This window comes from Schistocerca americana, chromosome 2 (genome assembly GCF_021461395.2).
Source record: "Schistocerca americana isolate TAMUIC-IGC-003095 chromosome 2, iqSchAmer2.1, whole genome shotgun sequence".
NCBI lineage: Eukaryota > Metazoa > Arthropoda > Insecta > Orthoptera > Acrididae > Schistocerca > Schistocerca americana.
Genome location: NC_060120.1, coordinates 884,667,328 through 884,684,527, shown reverse-complemented (window position 1 = coordinate 884,684,527; position 17,200 = coordinate 884,667,328). Strand labels below are relative to the sequence as shown.

At 41.7% G+C, this 17,200-nt stretch overlaps 1 protein-coding gene across 1 annotated transcript in view; it reads left to right on the top strand.

The window, feature by feature from the left end:
- The window catches only part of LOC124594522 (Down syndrome cell adhesion molecule-like protein Dscam2), a 363,828-nt gene that overhangs the window by 320,491 nt on the left and 26,137 nt on the right, over positions 1–17,200 (top strand). The window contains exon 22 of the mRNA XM_047132896.1: positions 3,804–4,097. Within this exon, the coding sequence (XP_046988852.1) occupies positions 3,804–4,097 (294 nt within the window). The remainder of the gene's footprint in view (positions 1–3,803; positions 4,098–17,200) is intronic.

The following is a 17,200-nucleotide window of genomic DNA, read 5'->3' as shown; positions in this document are numbered from 1 at the left end:
AAGAGTGTCGGCAAGTTAGGTCTGATTCCTGACTACTTTCACGTTAAACAAGGATACAGAAGCCACTATATGAAGATTGGGAAGCGGAAAATATAAGCAATGTAGTTAAATAGAGAAATAATGCTTTTGTACAAGAAGAAAACTAGTTTAATACACACATTTACAAATATCAAACAGCTTGGACCAAAATATATGGAACCTTGTAAAGGACAAAACTCACGCCATAGTTTGTAAGTGGTACCTTAAAATCTGTAACATACAATAAGCAACTGAACAATCTAGAAGTTAAAAAACCAGATTACAGTAAAGAATGGAACATTGTCAAAATCACACACATTCTACAGGAGAGTAGTCAACAATGCAGACACATTATTTAATGAAAGATGGTTGAACCTGCTAACAAAGGTTCAAAATATAATGCAAAACGAAAGCCATCAGACAACATATTGAAACACCTCATAGCAACAAGAAAGACTGCAATAGATGTTGTAATCTAAACAGCAATGAAGAATCTCCCGTAGGTCACAAACAAAACAAACTCCTTAAGAAGGAAGTAATGAAGTAGAAAGATAACCATAGACACTTACAAAATGATTCGAAAACAGTAGGCAGTATAAACAAAAATTTAGAGAAAATCAGTAACTAACCTTAAAGCAAAATAAAAGCCACATAATTTTGTTATGAAAGAAAGTTAATACATTGAGAAAACTCTTAAATTATTCACAGAAAATATTGTACAGCTTAATGAAAACCCAACGAAACAAATCCATAACAAAACCAAAGGACAGTTAAAGAAAACACATTTCTTACTGACAGAATACGAAAAAAAAGAAATACATCACCTGCATGAACCCTACAGCTTCCCTATCAATATCCCAACCGAAGGTGCACAAGGAAGGATGCCCTGTAACGTCTGTAGTTAACAGTATGCACAGCCCTGCACACAAACTATCTCTCAAGCTCCATCTGTTCCTAAAAGGGTATTTCACATATGAAAAAACATATACTGTAAAAAACAGTATTACATTAGTCACTGAAATAGAAGAAATAAACTTTACAACAGATGGTGCCCATTTCATATCACTAGACGTGACAAACCTATATTTCAATATCCCTATAAAGAAACCATTTTAATAATGAATAACAACCTTCTAAAGGACAAAAATTGTTCACAAACTGAAATTATCTGATTTATAGAGTTGCTGGAAATAATCCTCAAATGCAAATACTTTGCACTGAATGGTAACATTCATGAACAACTCAATGCGCTAGCCATGAGCCCATCCATATGTGGCCCAATAGAAGATATTTTCATAAAACACCTAGAACAGAAAATATTCAGCAGCCAAGAAAGCTGCTTAAAAAAAGACAGAAATAGTATACTGAAAAAGATATATGGATTATACCCTAATTTTACTCAAACATGGCACCCATAACATCATAAACGCATTTAACAATGCGCATAAGAAAATGAATTTCACAGCTGAAAATAAAAAAGTAGCATTAATTTTCTAGACTTGTGCATAGAAAAAAGGCACATTTTCAAAATATATAGAAATAAGGTCACTTCCAGCAACACAATTTCTGCCACATCATATCACCCAGATATACCAAGCGAACTGTACAGAAAACGATGATACAGGGGCAAACATAATCCGAATGATTGAAGAGGACCAGAAGAACGAAGTAAACAACTCTGAGCAAATTGCAATGGCCAATGACTTCTCCAGCTCACTGATATACAGTATCCAGAGACAACTATCAAAAAGAAAAAAAGCTCTGGCTCTTTAGAAGGAACCAATAATGTAGTCAAATATATGGCTAGCATATCTTACGTAGGTAACATTACTGATAAAGTAGCAAACATATTTAGGCCACATACAGTGAAAGTAGCTTTCTCCATAAACAACAGACCACAACAGAAACTAATCCACACTTTAAACAATAAAAAAAGGTAAATTCTCATACCCAGGAACTTACAAAGTAACATGTAAAACTTGTACAAGCTATTGCGTAGGACAAAATGGAAGTTATTTTCAAAGTACTCGTAGATACACCGAACACAGCAACTGTTACACGCCTAATAAATTTACAATATCAGCAATAGGAAGACACATAAAACCACTGGATACACATTCGAAAAGAAAGAGGAAATCCTTAAGATACTCCATCACGTACAAAAATCTCATACAATGGATTTAAAAGAACAGCTTCAAATTTTTGTTCACCACAAAAAGCAAGGAGAAAAATTCTCAGTGACAAGCTAGATCGGAAATCAGTTAATTTCTTCAAATGTTTCTCGTCCTTCTGCTTACCTCAGTTGACTTAATTAGGGATATTATTAAGCAAAACCTGAATATTCATGTAACCAATTATGGAAGCAGTTTTAGGTACCCAAGCAAATGACTAGCTTTCTGTGTTCCCCTTCTACTCTTCTCAAAAGAAAGTGAAGTGAAACACAAATTTTGCAGCCTCTTAAAATTTCAAACGCTCAACAGAAATTTAGGAACCTTCTGAAATGTCAATAACGTATCAAATTATTTCATCTCTTCACTTCCATCAAACATTACAATTTGAATCTTAAGAGCAAAATGTGAGGTAAACGTTACAAATAAGGGAATACTAGGGACAAGAGGTACCAGTGCGACGTCCCCAGAAAATTTCTGCGAGCCTTACAACATTGCAAACTGGAAGAACAGTGAACTCCCGCTTCTGTGACACACAGTAGAATATCTCTTAAAGCACATGTATCTTTCAATAAAAGGCCAATGGAAATGTAAGAAATACAAAGCACATATTAATTACAAGCCTAGAGGATTTATAATTTTGAAATACACGACTACGGGTTAAGATACTTGGAACAAGCCAATAACGCCTTTTAAAATGTGCTTGAAAGTGCGCTCAAAGAACGAAACCATTTTCCCAAAAACGACAACAGCCTTTTAAGCCAAAACACACGAAAGAACTGTACCAAAATTCGCAACTGACGGTATCTTGTTAAGGGAAAATGTCAACTGGGCCGCTGCGAGAAGAGCCCATTCGGCACTTACCAGATCCAGTTTAATCAGGGAGGACAACTTATAAACATTAGCACCCGTTACCGTTTAAAGGCTACTTAAGGCAAAATTATTCAGGCTTATCAATCGAGACGCTGAGTAGAGTACCAGGCTTCGATAATACCGGGTAAGAATGCGCAAGATAGCCCGGAAGTAAAGTCACTCCAAAGGGCAACGAATTGACGGACAGGCTGACATCATTCGTCCCGTCAAAATTTTGAGTAGGTTAAGCAGCTTAGAAATCACTAAGCAGTACATTAAAATCCGCTCACCATGTAATCAGAGGCTGTGGCGACGCTCCGTCTCCAAAGTCAGCGCAGAATTGTGCAGCGGCCGTAGGAAGGCACAACTGAAGCGAGAAGTCACGGTGGAAGGCGGCAGGAAACTCCACTGGGAAGGTGCGAGTAATCAAACCTTCTCCAAGGTAGCCTTCCTCGCGTACCGGGGGCACGCTTCGACTCCATATCGGACTCCGGCACGCCACTGCCGGCGCCACATAGGCAACTCAGCAAACCAAGCCTGCTTCCGTCCCCCTTCCTCCAAGCCCACTAAGAACCAAGTGAGAACCACCCACCACTTCGTTCGCTGCCCTAGACTACATCCGTAAACAAAGATGTCGTTTTAGGCGAGACATGACTATCGACGGTCGCGGCACAGCCCATGACTGTTAAATCATCTTGTCAGTAGTATACACCTGTGTGTGGTCCGATAGGCAGAGACCGAACGATCCCGCCTCGCTTCCCGCAGCGCCGGAGGCGCCACCGCAGTCGGAGCTGCTGGTGGTGAACGCGACGCGCGTGTCGCTGGTGGTGTCGGCGTGGCGCACGGGCGGCTGCGCCATCTCGACGCTGGTGGTGGAGTACCGGCGGTGGGACCGCGCCGGCTGGACGCTCGTGTCCAACAGCGTGCCGCACGCCGACGCGCCCTTCTCCGTGCTCGACCTGCGGCCCGGCACGCGCTACCTGCTGCGCCTCACCGCGCACAACAGCGCCGGCTCCACCGTCGCCCTCTACGACTTCGTCACGCTCGATGACGAGACAGGTCAGTTGTAAACCACTCGCTCTTTTATTACATTCGGACTACATGCAAATATGTTGTAACTAACCTGTTTCTGCGTTAAGATTAGGGTCACCACCGATTCTAACCATACAACTGATCAAAGGTTTGGCCGAGTCGGAAAATAAATCAATTTGATCACAGTCCAAAAACTCATAAAAATGCATACGTCGTGATATCGCTCCTAGGGGATGCGATGTAATTAATAGTATTGCCCGTGCACTCTTCACGAGAATCAAACATTTAAAATAAAATAGAAAATGTATCAACACAGTGCATAAGATCGGCTCCCAGAAAAACACCTGAAAATGAGACTTAATCTAAAGCATTTGTTTTATAATAAAAGGGGAAACTAATCACTGAACCTGTGCGTAAGGAAACGCGTTGGATGTGCTAACGGGAAAGCTACGATGTGAGTGGCTTAGGTGCAAAAACGTAATCTCGGAATACAAGAGAAAATGGTGAAAAAAATCATTTATTCCTAAGACATGGATGTGAGGCATGTACACAATTCCTGATAACATTAATTGCTAAAACATGAAAGAAAAGCATCGATACATTCACCGTTATAATCATACAACGGCTGTTGCCCGATGACTGATCGCAATAACTCATGAAACGGGACACGTTTCGCTGTACACCCGCTTGCCCACGTCGTTTGTGGAGACGTAATTTCTAGGTATCGCGGCCGAGTTGCAACAATATCACACCACACAATCATGAACAGTTAACATTCTTTAAAACAAACATGAGGTCGGACAGTTAGTGATAACGGTAGCCCAACGAACTCTAATGTCCAACCACGTGGTTGGCTCCGCACGCGCGAAAGATACATAAAGCAAGGAAGATTTACGAGAAGGCAAAGCTATTAACATCTAGAAAAATAAAAGCTTATACAGGCACAGCTGAAGGCAAACACACATTCATACAGAAGTATGTAAGGTGTCAGGCAAATCCAACACCTTCCATGAAAACGACATGATAAGCAAATACAGTAGTATGTCACATAGCTCCGAATAAATCGTGACATTAAATTAACCAAAGTAATACGAGTAACGAGTGAGCAAATGGAATACCACAGACTAACACAAGAATGCCTAAATGCATGTCATACCTTCCCACCGTGAGACAGACGCAGTTCCGAGGGGAGAAACGAGAACAGAAGCCGAGAGCAGAACCGTGTTAAGTTAGAAGGCCCTACGATAAGGGACGGACACCCACGTCGCTAGCTAGCAGTTAGGACCACCCCCCAGCCCATGTTAAAAGCTATAGCCCTCCAGAAGAACAGTATAGATCTTACGATAACACAAAAAGGGCCACCCCAACCGCAAGTTTTAGCGTGAGACTTTTTCGCGTCTCTGTTACGTTGCAAACTTTAAAAACATTGCCCCACAACGAAAATTATAACGTTTCTCATTGGACAGACAGAATTTTTGTAGGCGGAGCTTAAGGTTAACATTGGGACCCTGATTGGTCAGATGAAAACACAGCCAGATAGTTTTTTTTTTTAAACCAACTTCGGTAAATTGTAGTAAGGAGAAGTTAGGACAAGAGTTGCTTCCGAGACGGAGAGGTGAGCGGAGCTGTGTTGGTCGCCGGCCCCTGACGAACCCCGACAAGGTAATGAAAGCACGCGATGCCGCATACCAGCGCATAAAGCTTCACTCAGAACTGCAGAAGTCTCATCTGTTACACCCCCTTTTCGCGTAATACTAGTGTCGATCGTCAATTAAAGCTCATGGTGTTCACATTTGCCACTTGAAGTAAAAATCTGAAACGCGATGATTTTTCTGTTATATAGTTATTGAGAAGCCACATCAGCCACTGTAATGTACGACAAGTTAGATAAATAATTAAAGATAATTGAGGGTCACTGTAGACTATTTTGATAGTTTTCTCTCTTGTGAAACTTAATTTAAACCTAGATTATAGATGTGATATGGCATAGGTCATCCTTCGATCCATTGTAGAACTTGGAAGCCCATTCAGGGAATATTCGTTCACATTTTGTTGAATTCAGTTGGTTTTTACCATCCTGTATTAAAACATTTCCTTTTATCAATAGTGCAATTTATAAACAATGCTTTGTGAGTAGAATAAAATTTCCAATGGTAAACTTAACTGCTTTTTCGAGGTTATTTTACCAGCTAACTAAAAATAGGAAAGCCTTGAACCCCTTCCACTAAATTTAGTTAGTATTAAGATTCTTTTACAGGGAGTGCAGTGGAGCTGACGCTGAAATCATTAAGTATTTGGTTATATCATCGCTAGTCTCACTGAATTCTTCTGAATTCTACATGTCATGTGTGGTCTGGCGTCTCCTTACCAGCAACAGGTCCCAGGTTCAAACTAGTCAATTCCCTAAAAAACACGCTCAGAGCGTCGTTGCGCGAAAGTGGTAGGGAGACACGATATAGAACAAACAGACACCAAGCAGAATGTTAGAATTAATATCCAGAAAAATAAAAGCTTATACAGGCAGAGCTGAAGGCAAACACACATTCATACAGAAGCAGGGGCTCACTTCTTATCGACACCTTTGTGTGGCACTCTTCAGGCGGATAGAAGTCTGCTATAAAAATTTACTAAAAGAAAAATCTGCCAAAGTCTTGCATTCCCTGCTGCGACAAGGCAAAGCAATCTTTCAGACCTGAAGAGCGAGACCAAAAGCTAACAGCTTTCCTCTCGCCAAGTAGCAAAGCGCCGCGCGGTCACTCTAACTCACCTTTCTTCGACTGGAGCACAGCTGTGGACGCTTCCCCTACCGGCGGCACACTGCCTCCGTTTTACTTCTCCAGCCTCTTCCACGCTCCTCGTGGCCCGGAAAACCCAAAGATGCCATTTCCGCCACCAACCTAACGCAGGTGGATTTCTCACAAGTAGCGCAAACCTCTTTTCCTTCTTGACCACTACGAGAGTTGGCTATTCTGTACAACTGCTGCTGAATCTGTATGACTATCGCAGACTTTCTGCAGCAGACTACGCCACCGTCTAGCAACGTGACACACAACCACATTCATTCAATCACACCACTATGGGAGTTATGAGAAAAGATAAACAAGGAAAAGAAGGAGAAACGGTAGTGAAAATGGGCTACCGGACTAATGAAAGGTGGCTATAGGACCCTTTCAATGTATCCAGAATATGCCCTGGGATGAAATACCCCTTCAAAAATTAAATTTAGGCCCATGAATTCATTAAGCTGGTGCACAAGCTGGTAGCGTTTTTCTGTAAGTTTAATAAACACATCTGATGCCCATAGCGTCCGCCGCCGGTAGCTGAATGGTCACCGTGACGGATTGTCAATGCTCTGGTCCCGGGTTCGATTCCCGGCTGGGTCGGGGAATTTTCTTCGCCAATGAACTGGGTGTTGTGCTGTCCTCTTAATCATGCTGCCATCCTCATCGACTGCCGGTCGCCGAAGTGGCGTCAAATTGAAAGACCGGCACCCGGCGAACGGTCTGCCCGCCATGGGGCCCTAGCCATACGATTAAATAAATAAATACCCATAACAGAGACTGTAGTCATCAATAAGATACTCTTCTCCACTGTTTGTTACACTGTGCCAACACTGGGATAACTTTTCGCCTCCACGACTGTAGTTCCTGCAAACATTCGTCTACGCCACTTCAGAGCGCATTTTCATCCAAATAGGTTCCGAAAGAACAGACACCACGCTTTCATATAATTGATCGGCCTATTGAGCATTAGATCTACCTTCTATGCGGATGCACAAGTAAGTTCGACCTCCTGTTGGTATCTCAGAGAACGAACTTGGAAGAAATGGACAGGGCAATCAGTGATAAATGTTTTTATGATATAAACAGCTTTGGCTGCCTAGTAGGCATTATTATTTTATATTTTGCCATTAACACATTTCACCTTGTTTAAGGCGTCTTCGGATTGGCTGGCATAAAGGGTGTTATACACGTATGCTGCCGTCCATGGAAGTGTCTTAGCAGGCGAACACCGTTGACAATATTTTAAAATTTTATTAAGAATTGGTGGTGCCCTGATATAAAATAGCATTGAATACACGGAAAGACCCGTTTTGAAATACATAAAGAGTTCAAGCAGTAATGGCTCTGGTCGAGTTTTACGAGACTTCACGCACTATATGGCATTGTTAAAACGACCTGATCCTGTTTTTGATGTCCTGCGGACTGCACCATATACAGTACTGGCCATGAAAATTGCTACACCACGAAGATGACATGCTACTGATGCGAAATTTAACCGACAGGAAGAAGATGCTGTGATATGCAAATGATTAGCTTTGCAGAGCATTCACACAAGGCTGGCGCCGGTGGCGACACCTACTACGTGCTGATATGGGAAAAGTTTCCAACCGATTTCTCATACACTAACCGCAGTTGGCCGGCGTAAAATGGTGAAACGTTGTTGTGATGCCTCGTGTAAGGAGGATCAATGCGTACCATCACGTTTCCGATTTTGATAAAGGTCGGATTGTAGCCTCCCGCGATTGTGGTTTATCGTATCGCGAAATTGCTGCTTGCGTTGGTCGATATCCAATGACTGTTAGCAGAATATGGAATCGGTGGGTTCAGGATGGTAATACGGAACGCCGTGCTGGATCCCAACAGCCCCGTATCACTAGCAGTCGAGAGGACAACAATCTTATCCGCATGGTTGTAACGGATTGTGCAGCCACGTCTCGATTTCTGAGTGAACAGATGAGACGTTAGCAAGACAACAACCATCTGCACGAACAGTTCAACGACGTTTGCAGCAGCATGGACTATCAGCTCGGAGACCATGGCTGCGGTTACCCTTGACGCTGCTTCACAGACGGGAGCACCTGCGATGGTGTACTCAACGACGAACCTGGGTGCACGAATGGCAAAACATTTTTTCGGATGAAACAAGGTTCTGTTTACAGCATCATGATGGTCGCATCCGTGTTTGGCGACATCTCGGTGAACGCACATTGGAAGCATGTATTCCTCATCGCCATACTGGCGTATCACCCGGCGTGATGGTATGAGGTGCCATTGGTTACACGTCTCGATCACCTATAGTTCACATTGTCGTTACTTTGAACAGTGGACGTTACATTTCAGATGTGTTGCGACCCGTGGCTCTACTCTTCATTCTATCCCTGCGAAACCCTACATTTCAGCAGGGCAATGCATGACCGCATGTTGCAGGCCCTGTACGGACCTCTCTGGATACAGAAAATGTCCGACTGCTGCCCTGGCCAGCACATTCTCCAGATCTCTCACCAATTGAAAACGTCTGGTCAATGGTAGCTGAGGAACTGGCTCGTCACAATAGGCCAGTCACTACTGTTTATGAACTGTAGTATCGTGTTTAAGCTGCATGGGCAGCTGTACCTCTACACGCCATCCAAGCTCTGTTTGACTCAATGCCCAGGCGTATCAAGGCCTTTATTACGGCCAGAGGTGGTTCTTCTGGGTACTGATTTCTCAGGATCTATGCACCCAAATTGCGTGAAAATGTAATCACATGTCAGTTCTAGTGTATTATATTTGTCCAATCAATGCCCGTTTATTATCTGCATTTCGTCTTGGTGAAGCAATTTTAATGGCCAGTAGTGTACTTTGCAATGTCACTGCGTTAAGCTTCTTAAAACTCGGTAAATGCAATTACTGCTGATGTCTTTTATGTATTTTTAAACGTAACTCCCACTGTACGCAGAACTATTTTATATCAGGGCACGACAAAATGTTAATAAAATCTTAAAATATCGACAACAGTGTTTGCTTGTTAAGATATTTGCATGGATGGTAGCACATGTGTTTAACACCGATTATGCCAGCCAATCTGAAGACGCCTTAATCAAGGCGAAGCGCATTATTGGCAAAATATAAAATATAAAATAATAAAGCCTGTTTTGCCACCAAGAGTGAAAAAATTAATCGTTTTGTTGTAAATGCAGTTGGTAATGAAGAACCTGTGCATAAGCAAGTAAGTTGGTACTAAATGAGGATGAGTGATTTTACTTGTGATGCTCTTTAGCGTTTCTCTTAACGGTCGAAAATAATTTTAATGCGATGTTTTACAGGGCAATTTAGTCCGTGAAGATGGTGAATCTGAGGAGGATTTTCGTCCGTGAGAAGGACAAGTAAGATGACATGGAATTTCCTCTTCCCATAGCGTGTGGACTGGACCTACCTTTCGAAAGCTTGCTGAAGAATACGTATAGTGACTTTCGTAATCACGATGCTAGATCCAACTCCTCTGGCTGCCATGAACCAGGTGAAAGCAGCACAAAATAGTTGCGTAACCATGGAGGATGTACTCAGTCACGTATGGAAACATCGGACCGAACGATGCCACTGTCTCATAACCATAGGGTATAGAACATCAGCCGCTTGCGTAATGTTGATAATAGTAAGTATTTTGTGCTCCCATTTTACACGTGGAGTTGCTCAAATCGTTCGCTTACCTTCCTCCCACCAGCGGGTCCACTGTATCCATATCGTCACCAGTGCGGAAGTGACTCAACCACAATAAGTAATGTTAAATTGTGGTGAATGAAGTAGAAAACAGCGGGATGCAGAGACTGAGTGCTAAAGCATGGAAAAATGAGATCATGCAGCTAGTGTAGTATGAAAACAAAATGAAGGACACGCTAAAGTTTTTCCAAGATCAGACGGGAAAAATGGCAATGAAGTAGCATTGATATGTTTGTTTCTGTTACAGTCATACCAAAAAGATATGTACCTATGGGAATGGATTAATCTAAGGAGTGAGAAAATGTGCTGTCTTGGCATGTGGCAGCTTGGAAAGCTACCGAACAACGAAACGAGTCCGCACTCCTCTAGCCGTTGCCGTGCCAACTCAGCAACGTAAGCAGTGTCACCTCTTCCTCAGTCGGCCCTTCTGCGGGTCAACCAGAGGGACATCACACGGTTCCCTGCCACATAACCAACCAACGTAGTATTTACGCCATTCCTTGCCATCGATCCCATTCTAGACACTTAATCGCGGCCTCAGTACATATGCCTTCCGCAACTGTCAGCATTTAAACCACGGGGCCTAGCCCGTCATGGTGTCGTCGCAGCTGGGCCATCCAATGACGCTCAGCCTCTGTCAGTGATCGCCGCACCGGTGCTTCTGGTTCCGCGAGGCCGTGAAACGACGACAGCTGCCTAAGTGTGCAATCGGGTAAACGGAAGTTTCGTCCCTGCAGCGCCGCCATGCAGCAGTCTTCCACCTCATGCTGTAGTGGTTGGTCCTCCATTTCCATCCACGGCGAACGACTGGATCAGCGTATCCGTACCAGCATGCATGGAACTGGGGATCACCTCCTATCTTCTGCAGTCTGTCTGTTTCAGTTGCGCTGAACCATGCCTGTTTGTGTCTGTCAGTAAAGTGTTCTAACAATTAGTTGGCAGCATTCATCGCCCACTGCTTCACCAGCCTCCAGCAGAGAAGCACTCGTCCACACCTACCCTACATCTCTCTCACCTCTTCATTTCTTTACATGTCTACTTTTCTGTATCATGTACTAGAAGAGCTTCACGTGTGTCGTCTATAGTCTGTCTTCTCTGCTTCTCGGTGGTTAAACAAAAAGGAAATCGTTAGGATACAATTTCTCTATCAGCTTTCTGAAGGACTGCCACAACTGCATCCATGTGTGAATAAACATGGCTCGTATTCTATGTCCAAAATGCAAATCGCTAACACATTCAGTAAACCCTGCTATATTTGTTTCATACATTATCATATGCCATAGACAATTTGCAACATGTACAACTTGCCACCATATTCAACTCACTGCCTGGACGTCCTATCAAAACGCACGTCAACCAGTGACTGACAATGCATGTAAACTCACAATGTCTCTACAGCATATGTTAGGAGTGATTCGAAGCTGCCCTTCGACATAGTATGTTAGTAAAACTATAAATTCTTCTGAACCCGATTTAGACCGTCTCTCATGGCTAGACTGTCTCCAGAAATTACATGTCCAACTTTTCCTCATCTTTGTGGAGTTACATACCTGGCCTGATGTTTTTTGGTCGCTCTTCCCTGTTCACTGCCATTACTACTGGCACTTCATCCATTATTTTCTCCAGCCTAAATTGTACTTCTACATCTACATCTACATACGTACTCCGCAGTCCTCCATACGGTGCGTGGCGGAGGGTACCTCGTACCACAACTAGCATCTTCTCTCCCTGTTCCACTCCCAAACAGAACGAGGGAGAAATGACTGCCTATATGCCTCTGTACGAGCCCTAATCTCTCTTATATTATTATTGTGGCCTTTATGCGAAATATAAGTTGGCGGCAGTAAAATTGTACTGCAGTCAGCCTCAAATACTGGTTCTCTAAATTTCCTCAGTAGTGATTCTCGAAAAGAACGCCTCGTTTCCTCTAGAGACTCCCACCCGCACTTCCTGAAGCATTTCCGTAACACTCGCGTGATGATCAAACCTTCCAGTAACAAATCTAGCAACCGGCCTCTGAATTGCTTCTATGTACTCCCTCAATCCGAACTGATAGGGATCCCAAACGCTCGAGCAGTACTCAAGAATAGGTCGTACTAGTGTTTTATAAGCGGCCTCTTTTACAGATGAACCACATCTTCCCAAAATTTTTCCAATGAACCGAAGACGACTATCCGCTTTCCCCACAACTGCCATTACCTGCTTGTCCCACTTCATATCGCCCTGCAATGTTACGCCCAAATATTTAATCGACGTGACTGTGTCAAGCGCTACAGTACTAATGGATTATTCAAACATTATGGGATTATTTTTCCTATTCATCTGCATTAATTTACATTTATCTATATTTAGAGTTAGCTGCTATTCTTTACACCACGCACAAATCCTGTCCAAGTCATCTTGTATCCTCCTACAGTCACTCAACGACGACACCTTCCCGTATACCACAGCATCATCAGCAAACAGCCGCACATTGCTATCCACCCTATCCAAAAGATCATTTATGTAGATAGAAAACAACAGCTGAACTACCACACCACTTCCATATATAGTTCTTCCCTTATCACAAAATCATCAGCTGTAGCCAAGGCATTTGTATTGCATGAGCCTTCTTGACGTTCTGTATTGTTTCATCCACGATAGTCAAAAATAGCAATGATGCAGAGCACTAAGTTCTGAATTCCTCCTTTGGTCTGAAACCAGAATGAATGAAGTTTGCCAAATCGCACAACCTTATTACAGTACTCAGTAAACGTTCAGTCTTTCTTCTTTTTCTCAAGCACTCTCGGAACATTCTTTTCACTCTCATATGGGATCCCAACATCAAGAGAAATTGCAGTCATGTCTTTACCTTTCTCTCAGTATTTTTACGGCAATATAAGAGCACTGGAGAACCGATCTCTTGTCGACCGTTTCGGCTTGAATCCGTCCTTGGACAATACCGTTTCTTTTCTAATTCCCCTTTTATATCTTACCAACACTCTCCAGTTCACATTCCTTATTCCCACTTCCACTGAACTTACATCATTTTCATACATCTTCTTTACGAACTCCCCAACAAATTCAACTACTCATTTACTTGAAATACTCACCAAAGACATAGTAAACTTCGTATATTAATCGGCATTATTTTTAACCTTTGTTTCATTATTTTAAAATAAGTCTTTAAGTTCAAGACATTATTATAGAGTGAACAGAGCTTTAGAAGCAGCTGAGAGCCCTTCTCCATAATGGGGAAGAGATGGTGAGTGTAGAAACAGAACCCATTATTTCAAGTAGAGGTGCATCCCACCTCGTCGTAAGAGGATGGCCAACACGCAATGGCATTCAATTTTCTCTTTAGTTTTAGTAAAATTACCACCTGAACTATATATATATTACTGTTGTGTTTCTGTTATTTTGTGAACGCCCACTTACAAAGGGAAAAATGGTCATCATAACAAAGTAAGATAAATCAGGAGCTGTACTGAAAGCTTTAAGTGTTCGTTCTTCCCGCGGGCTGTTCGAGACTGGAAAAGTAGGGTAATAGTGTGAAAATGATTTATGAATCTTCTGCTCAGCACTTAAGTGTGAATTGTTATGTTTATGTAGATGTACGTTTGGCTGTCCGACTCTCGATCAGCACATAAATGTAGACATCGAAGGAACACGACTCGTTCCAACGTCTGCTACAACGTAACAGTCGTTACAGCACAAATGTTGAATGCCATACTCTGCTTTTTATAGCACATGTCGATTGTACCGTGCGGAAATAGATGATGAGGAATTTAATCACTCGTACATTATAATCGATCTACACAGAAAGCATATTCTGTTGCATTCGTTTGAAACATTGTACCATTCGTCACCTTCAAAAGTTAAAATTTTAAAAAGATATCTATGACGAAAGTATTTTGTTTTTCTTTGCTGCATCATGATGTGATCTGCTCCCATTATCGGAGCACTTTCCACGAGATTTTGGAGTCGTAGTTCTTGCTCTTACTAGACATTTTTCTTTGTGAATTAGCCCATCTATAGCGCCCAGTACGTTTTAATTTATTACATTTCGGCAAATTCTTTCATCAAATCAAAACTTGAAACATGTAAAAAAAAGTTCATCGTCAGTCTGCGCTAATGTAATGCCTATGTGAGGCATATGAAAGAGAGAATACACTGTTTCGCTCAGTAATTTTTTTGCTGAAGCTCTATCTATATAAAATATTACTTTCACTCAGATATTATTCTAATTGTTACTGTTAAAATTTTTATTTCCTGTTGTATATTGTAGTTCTCTTCTTACTCTTCATTCAATGTAACATGAACAGTGCAATGTAACAGTAATATGACAGTACACAGAAAAACGCAACTAACCCAATAACATCGTCACCTACTAAGGCGACAAATATTCACGTCGTTATTCTTACAAGGGAACCTCCCCATCGCACCCCCCTCAGATTTAGTTATAAGTTGGCACAGGGATAGGCCATGAAAAACTGAACACAGATCAATCGAGAAAACAGGAAGAAGTTGTGTGGAAGTATGAAAAAATAAGCAAAATATACAAACTGAGTAGTCCATGCGCAATGTATGCAACATTTAGGAGAGTGCGAGCTTACTAGCGCCGTAGTCCCGTGGTTAGCGTGAGCAGATGTGGAACGAAAGGTCCTCGGTTCGAATCTTCTCTCGAGAGAAAAGTTTATTTTTTTATTTTCAGACAATTATCAAAGTTCAGGCTCTCACACATAATCAACTTCGCTCTCCAAAATTCCAGGGCATGTTCAGATTTGCTTGGACATATGCACAATTTTACGGTCTACACATGGAACCATTTGAAAACGTAAAAAACATATGTTTTGACAGAGCACAGGGAAAACTGTACGACTGTGAAACTGTTGCATTCATTTGTTGCAGTTTATGTGACAAACCCTTGTGTTTCCATCACTTTTTTGGGAGTGATTATCACATCCACAAGAAAACCTAAATCGGGCAAGGTAGAAGAATCTTTTTACCTATTCGCCTAGTGTGCAAGTTAGGTGGGTCGACAACATATTCCTGTCATGTGACGTACATGCCGTCACCAGTGTCGTATAGAATATATCAGACGCGTTTTCCTGTGGTGGCATCGGTTGACCTATGAACATGCGATCAAATGTTTTCGGTTCCCATTGGAGAGGCACGGGTTTGCGGTGCGGTGCGGTCGCAAACCACAGACACTAAACTTATTAGAGTGAACAGAGACGTCAATGAACGAACGGACAGATCACAAGTCTGCGAAAATAAAGAAAGTAAAATTTTCACTTGAGGGAGGACTCGCACCGAAGACCTCTCGATCCACAGTTGCTCACTCTAACCACGGGACCACGGCGCTCCTCAGCTTACGTAGTCCCTAATGTTGCATATCTTGCACATGGACTACTCAGTTTGTATATTTTGCTTATTTTTTCATAGTTCCACACAACTTCTTCCTGTTTTCTCTATTGATCTGTGTTCAGTTTTTCAAGGCCTATCCACTGTGTCAATTTATAACTAAATCTGAGGGGGGTGCGATGGGGAGGTTCCCTTGTTAGAACCAGGAGAACTTCATTCTTTTAAACCATAAATGACAGATTGCTTCGCTACTGTAGCAGGTTCGAATCCTGCCTGGGGCATGGATGTGTGTGATGTCCTTAGGTTAGTTTGGTTTAAGTAGTTCTAAGTTATAGGGGACTGATGACCTCAGAAGTTAAGTCCCATAGTGCTCAGAGCCATTTGAACAGATTGCTTACGTTTTGGCATACAATCTTTCAAATATACAAAATTTTGCTATGTATATATGAACGTCGCAAAGTTACATTAATTCTTAAGGTTCTTGTTGCGTACACATTCACTGAAAGTCTCATTTTCATTGCATTTAAAACCTTTACATGTTGAAGCTTCCATTGTCAACTTTCGTTATATTAAAAAAAACAATATATAATATCCTATCCAGTAGTTCTCACATGTAATCAGTACGTCACTATTGTTTAAAACGTAATATTGAACCCTTCCCAAACATATTCTAAGTAATCATTTTCACTGAAGGCAGAACTGTAGGAACGGGACAACACTGTAATGTCTCTAAAATGGTTAGCATTTCACTCTCACTATTGTTTGGGGCGTTCCTTTTGCCTTTGATATATATGAAGGTAAATTGTCGGCTGTAGATCTGAAAAGGTATCCAAATATAAGTGCAGTGACGTTCTTTTCAGTTAGTTAAAGAATAAATTTTGTAAATCTACTCCAGCAGCTGTTATGATCCACACATTGATACGGTCTGCCAACTGTAACTAATATTTTTCACTTATTTATGAACTGAATGATATTACCTCATTAATTTATTTCACTATCAATGAAATATAGGTACTACGGAATAAAATTTTTGCCAAGCAGCTAATGTGTCCTGGAAACGATTTCTGAGGTCACATATGTTGAAGAAATTTATCGTAGAGCTTAAGTTTCAGTACAAGAAAGAACAGTCAGGACCTAGCCAGTAAAACATAAGATATTAATCCTTATAATATGGAACTTATGATCGCTTTTATCAGGGATTTTTTCATAACTCACAGATGATTTTATAAACTGTATAATCTCACAGAAATTAGAAGCGTTAGGTAAGTATGGACTGAAATGGATTACACAGACATTCTGGAA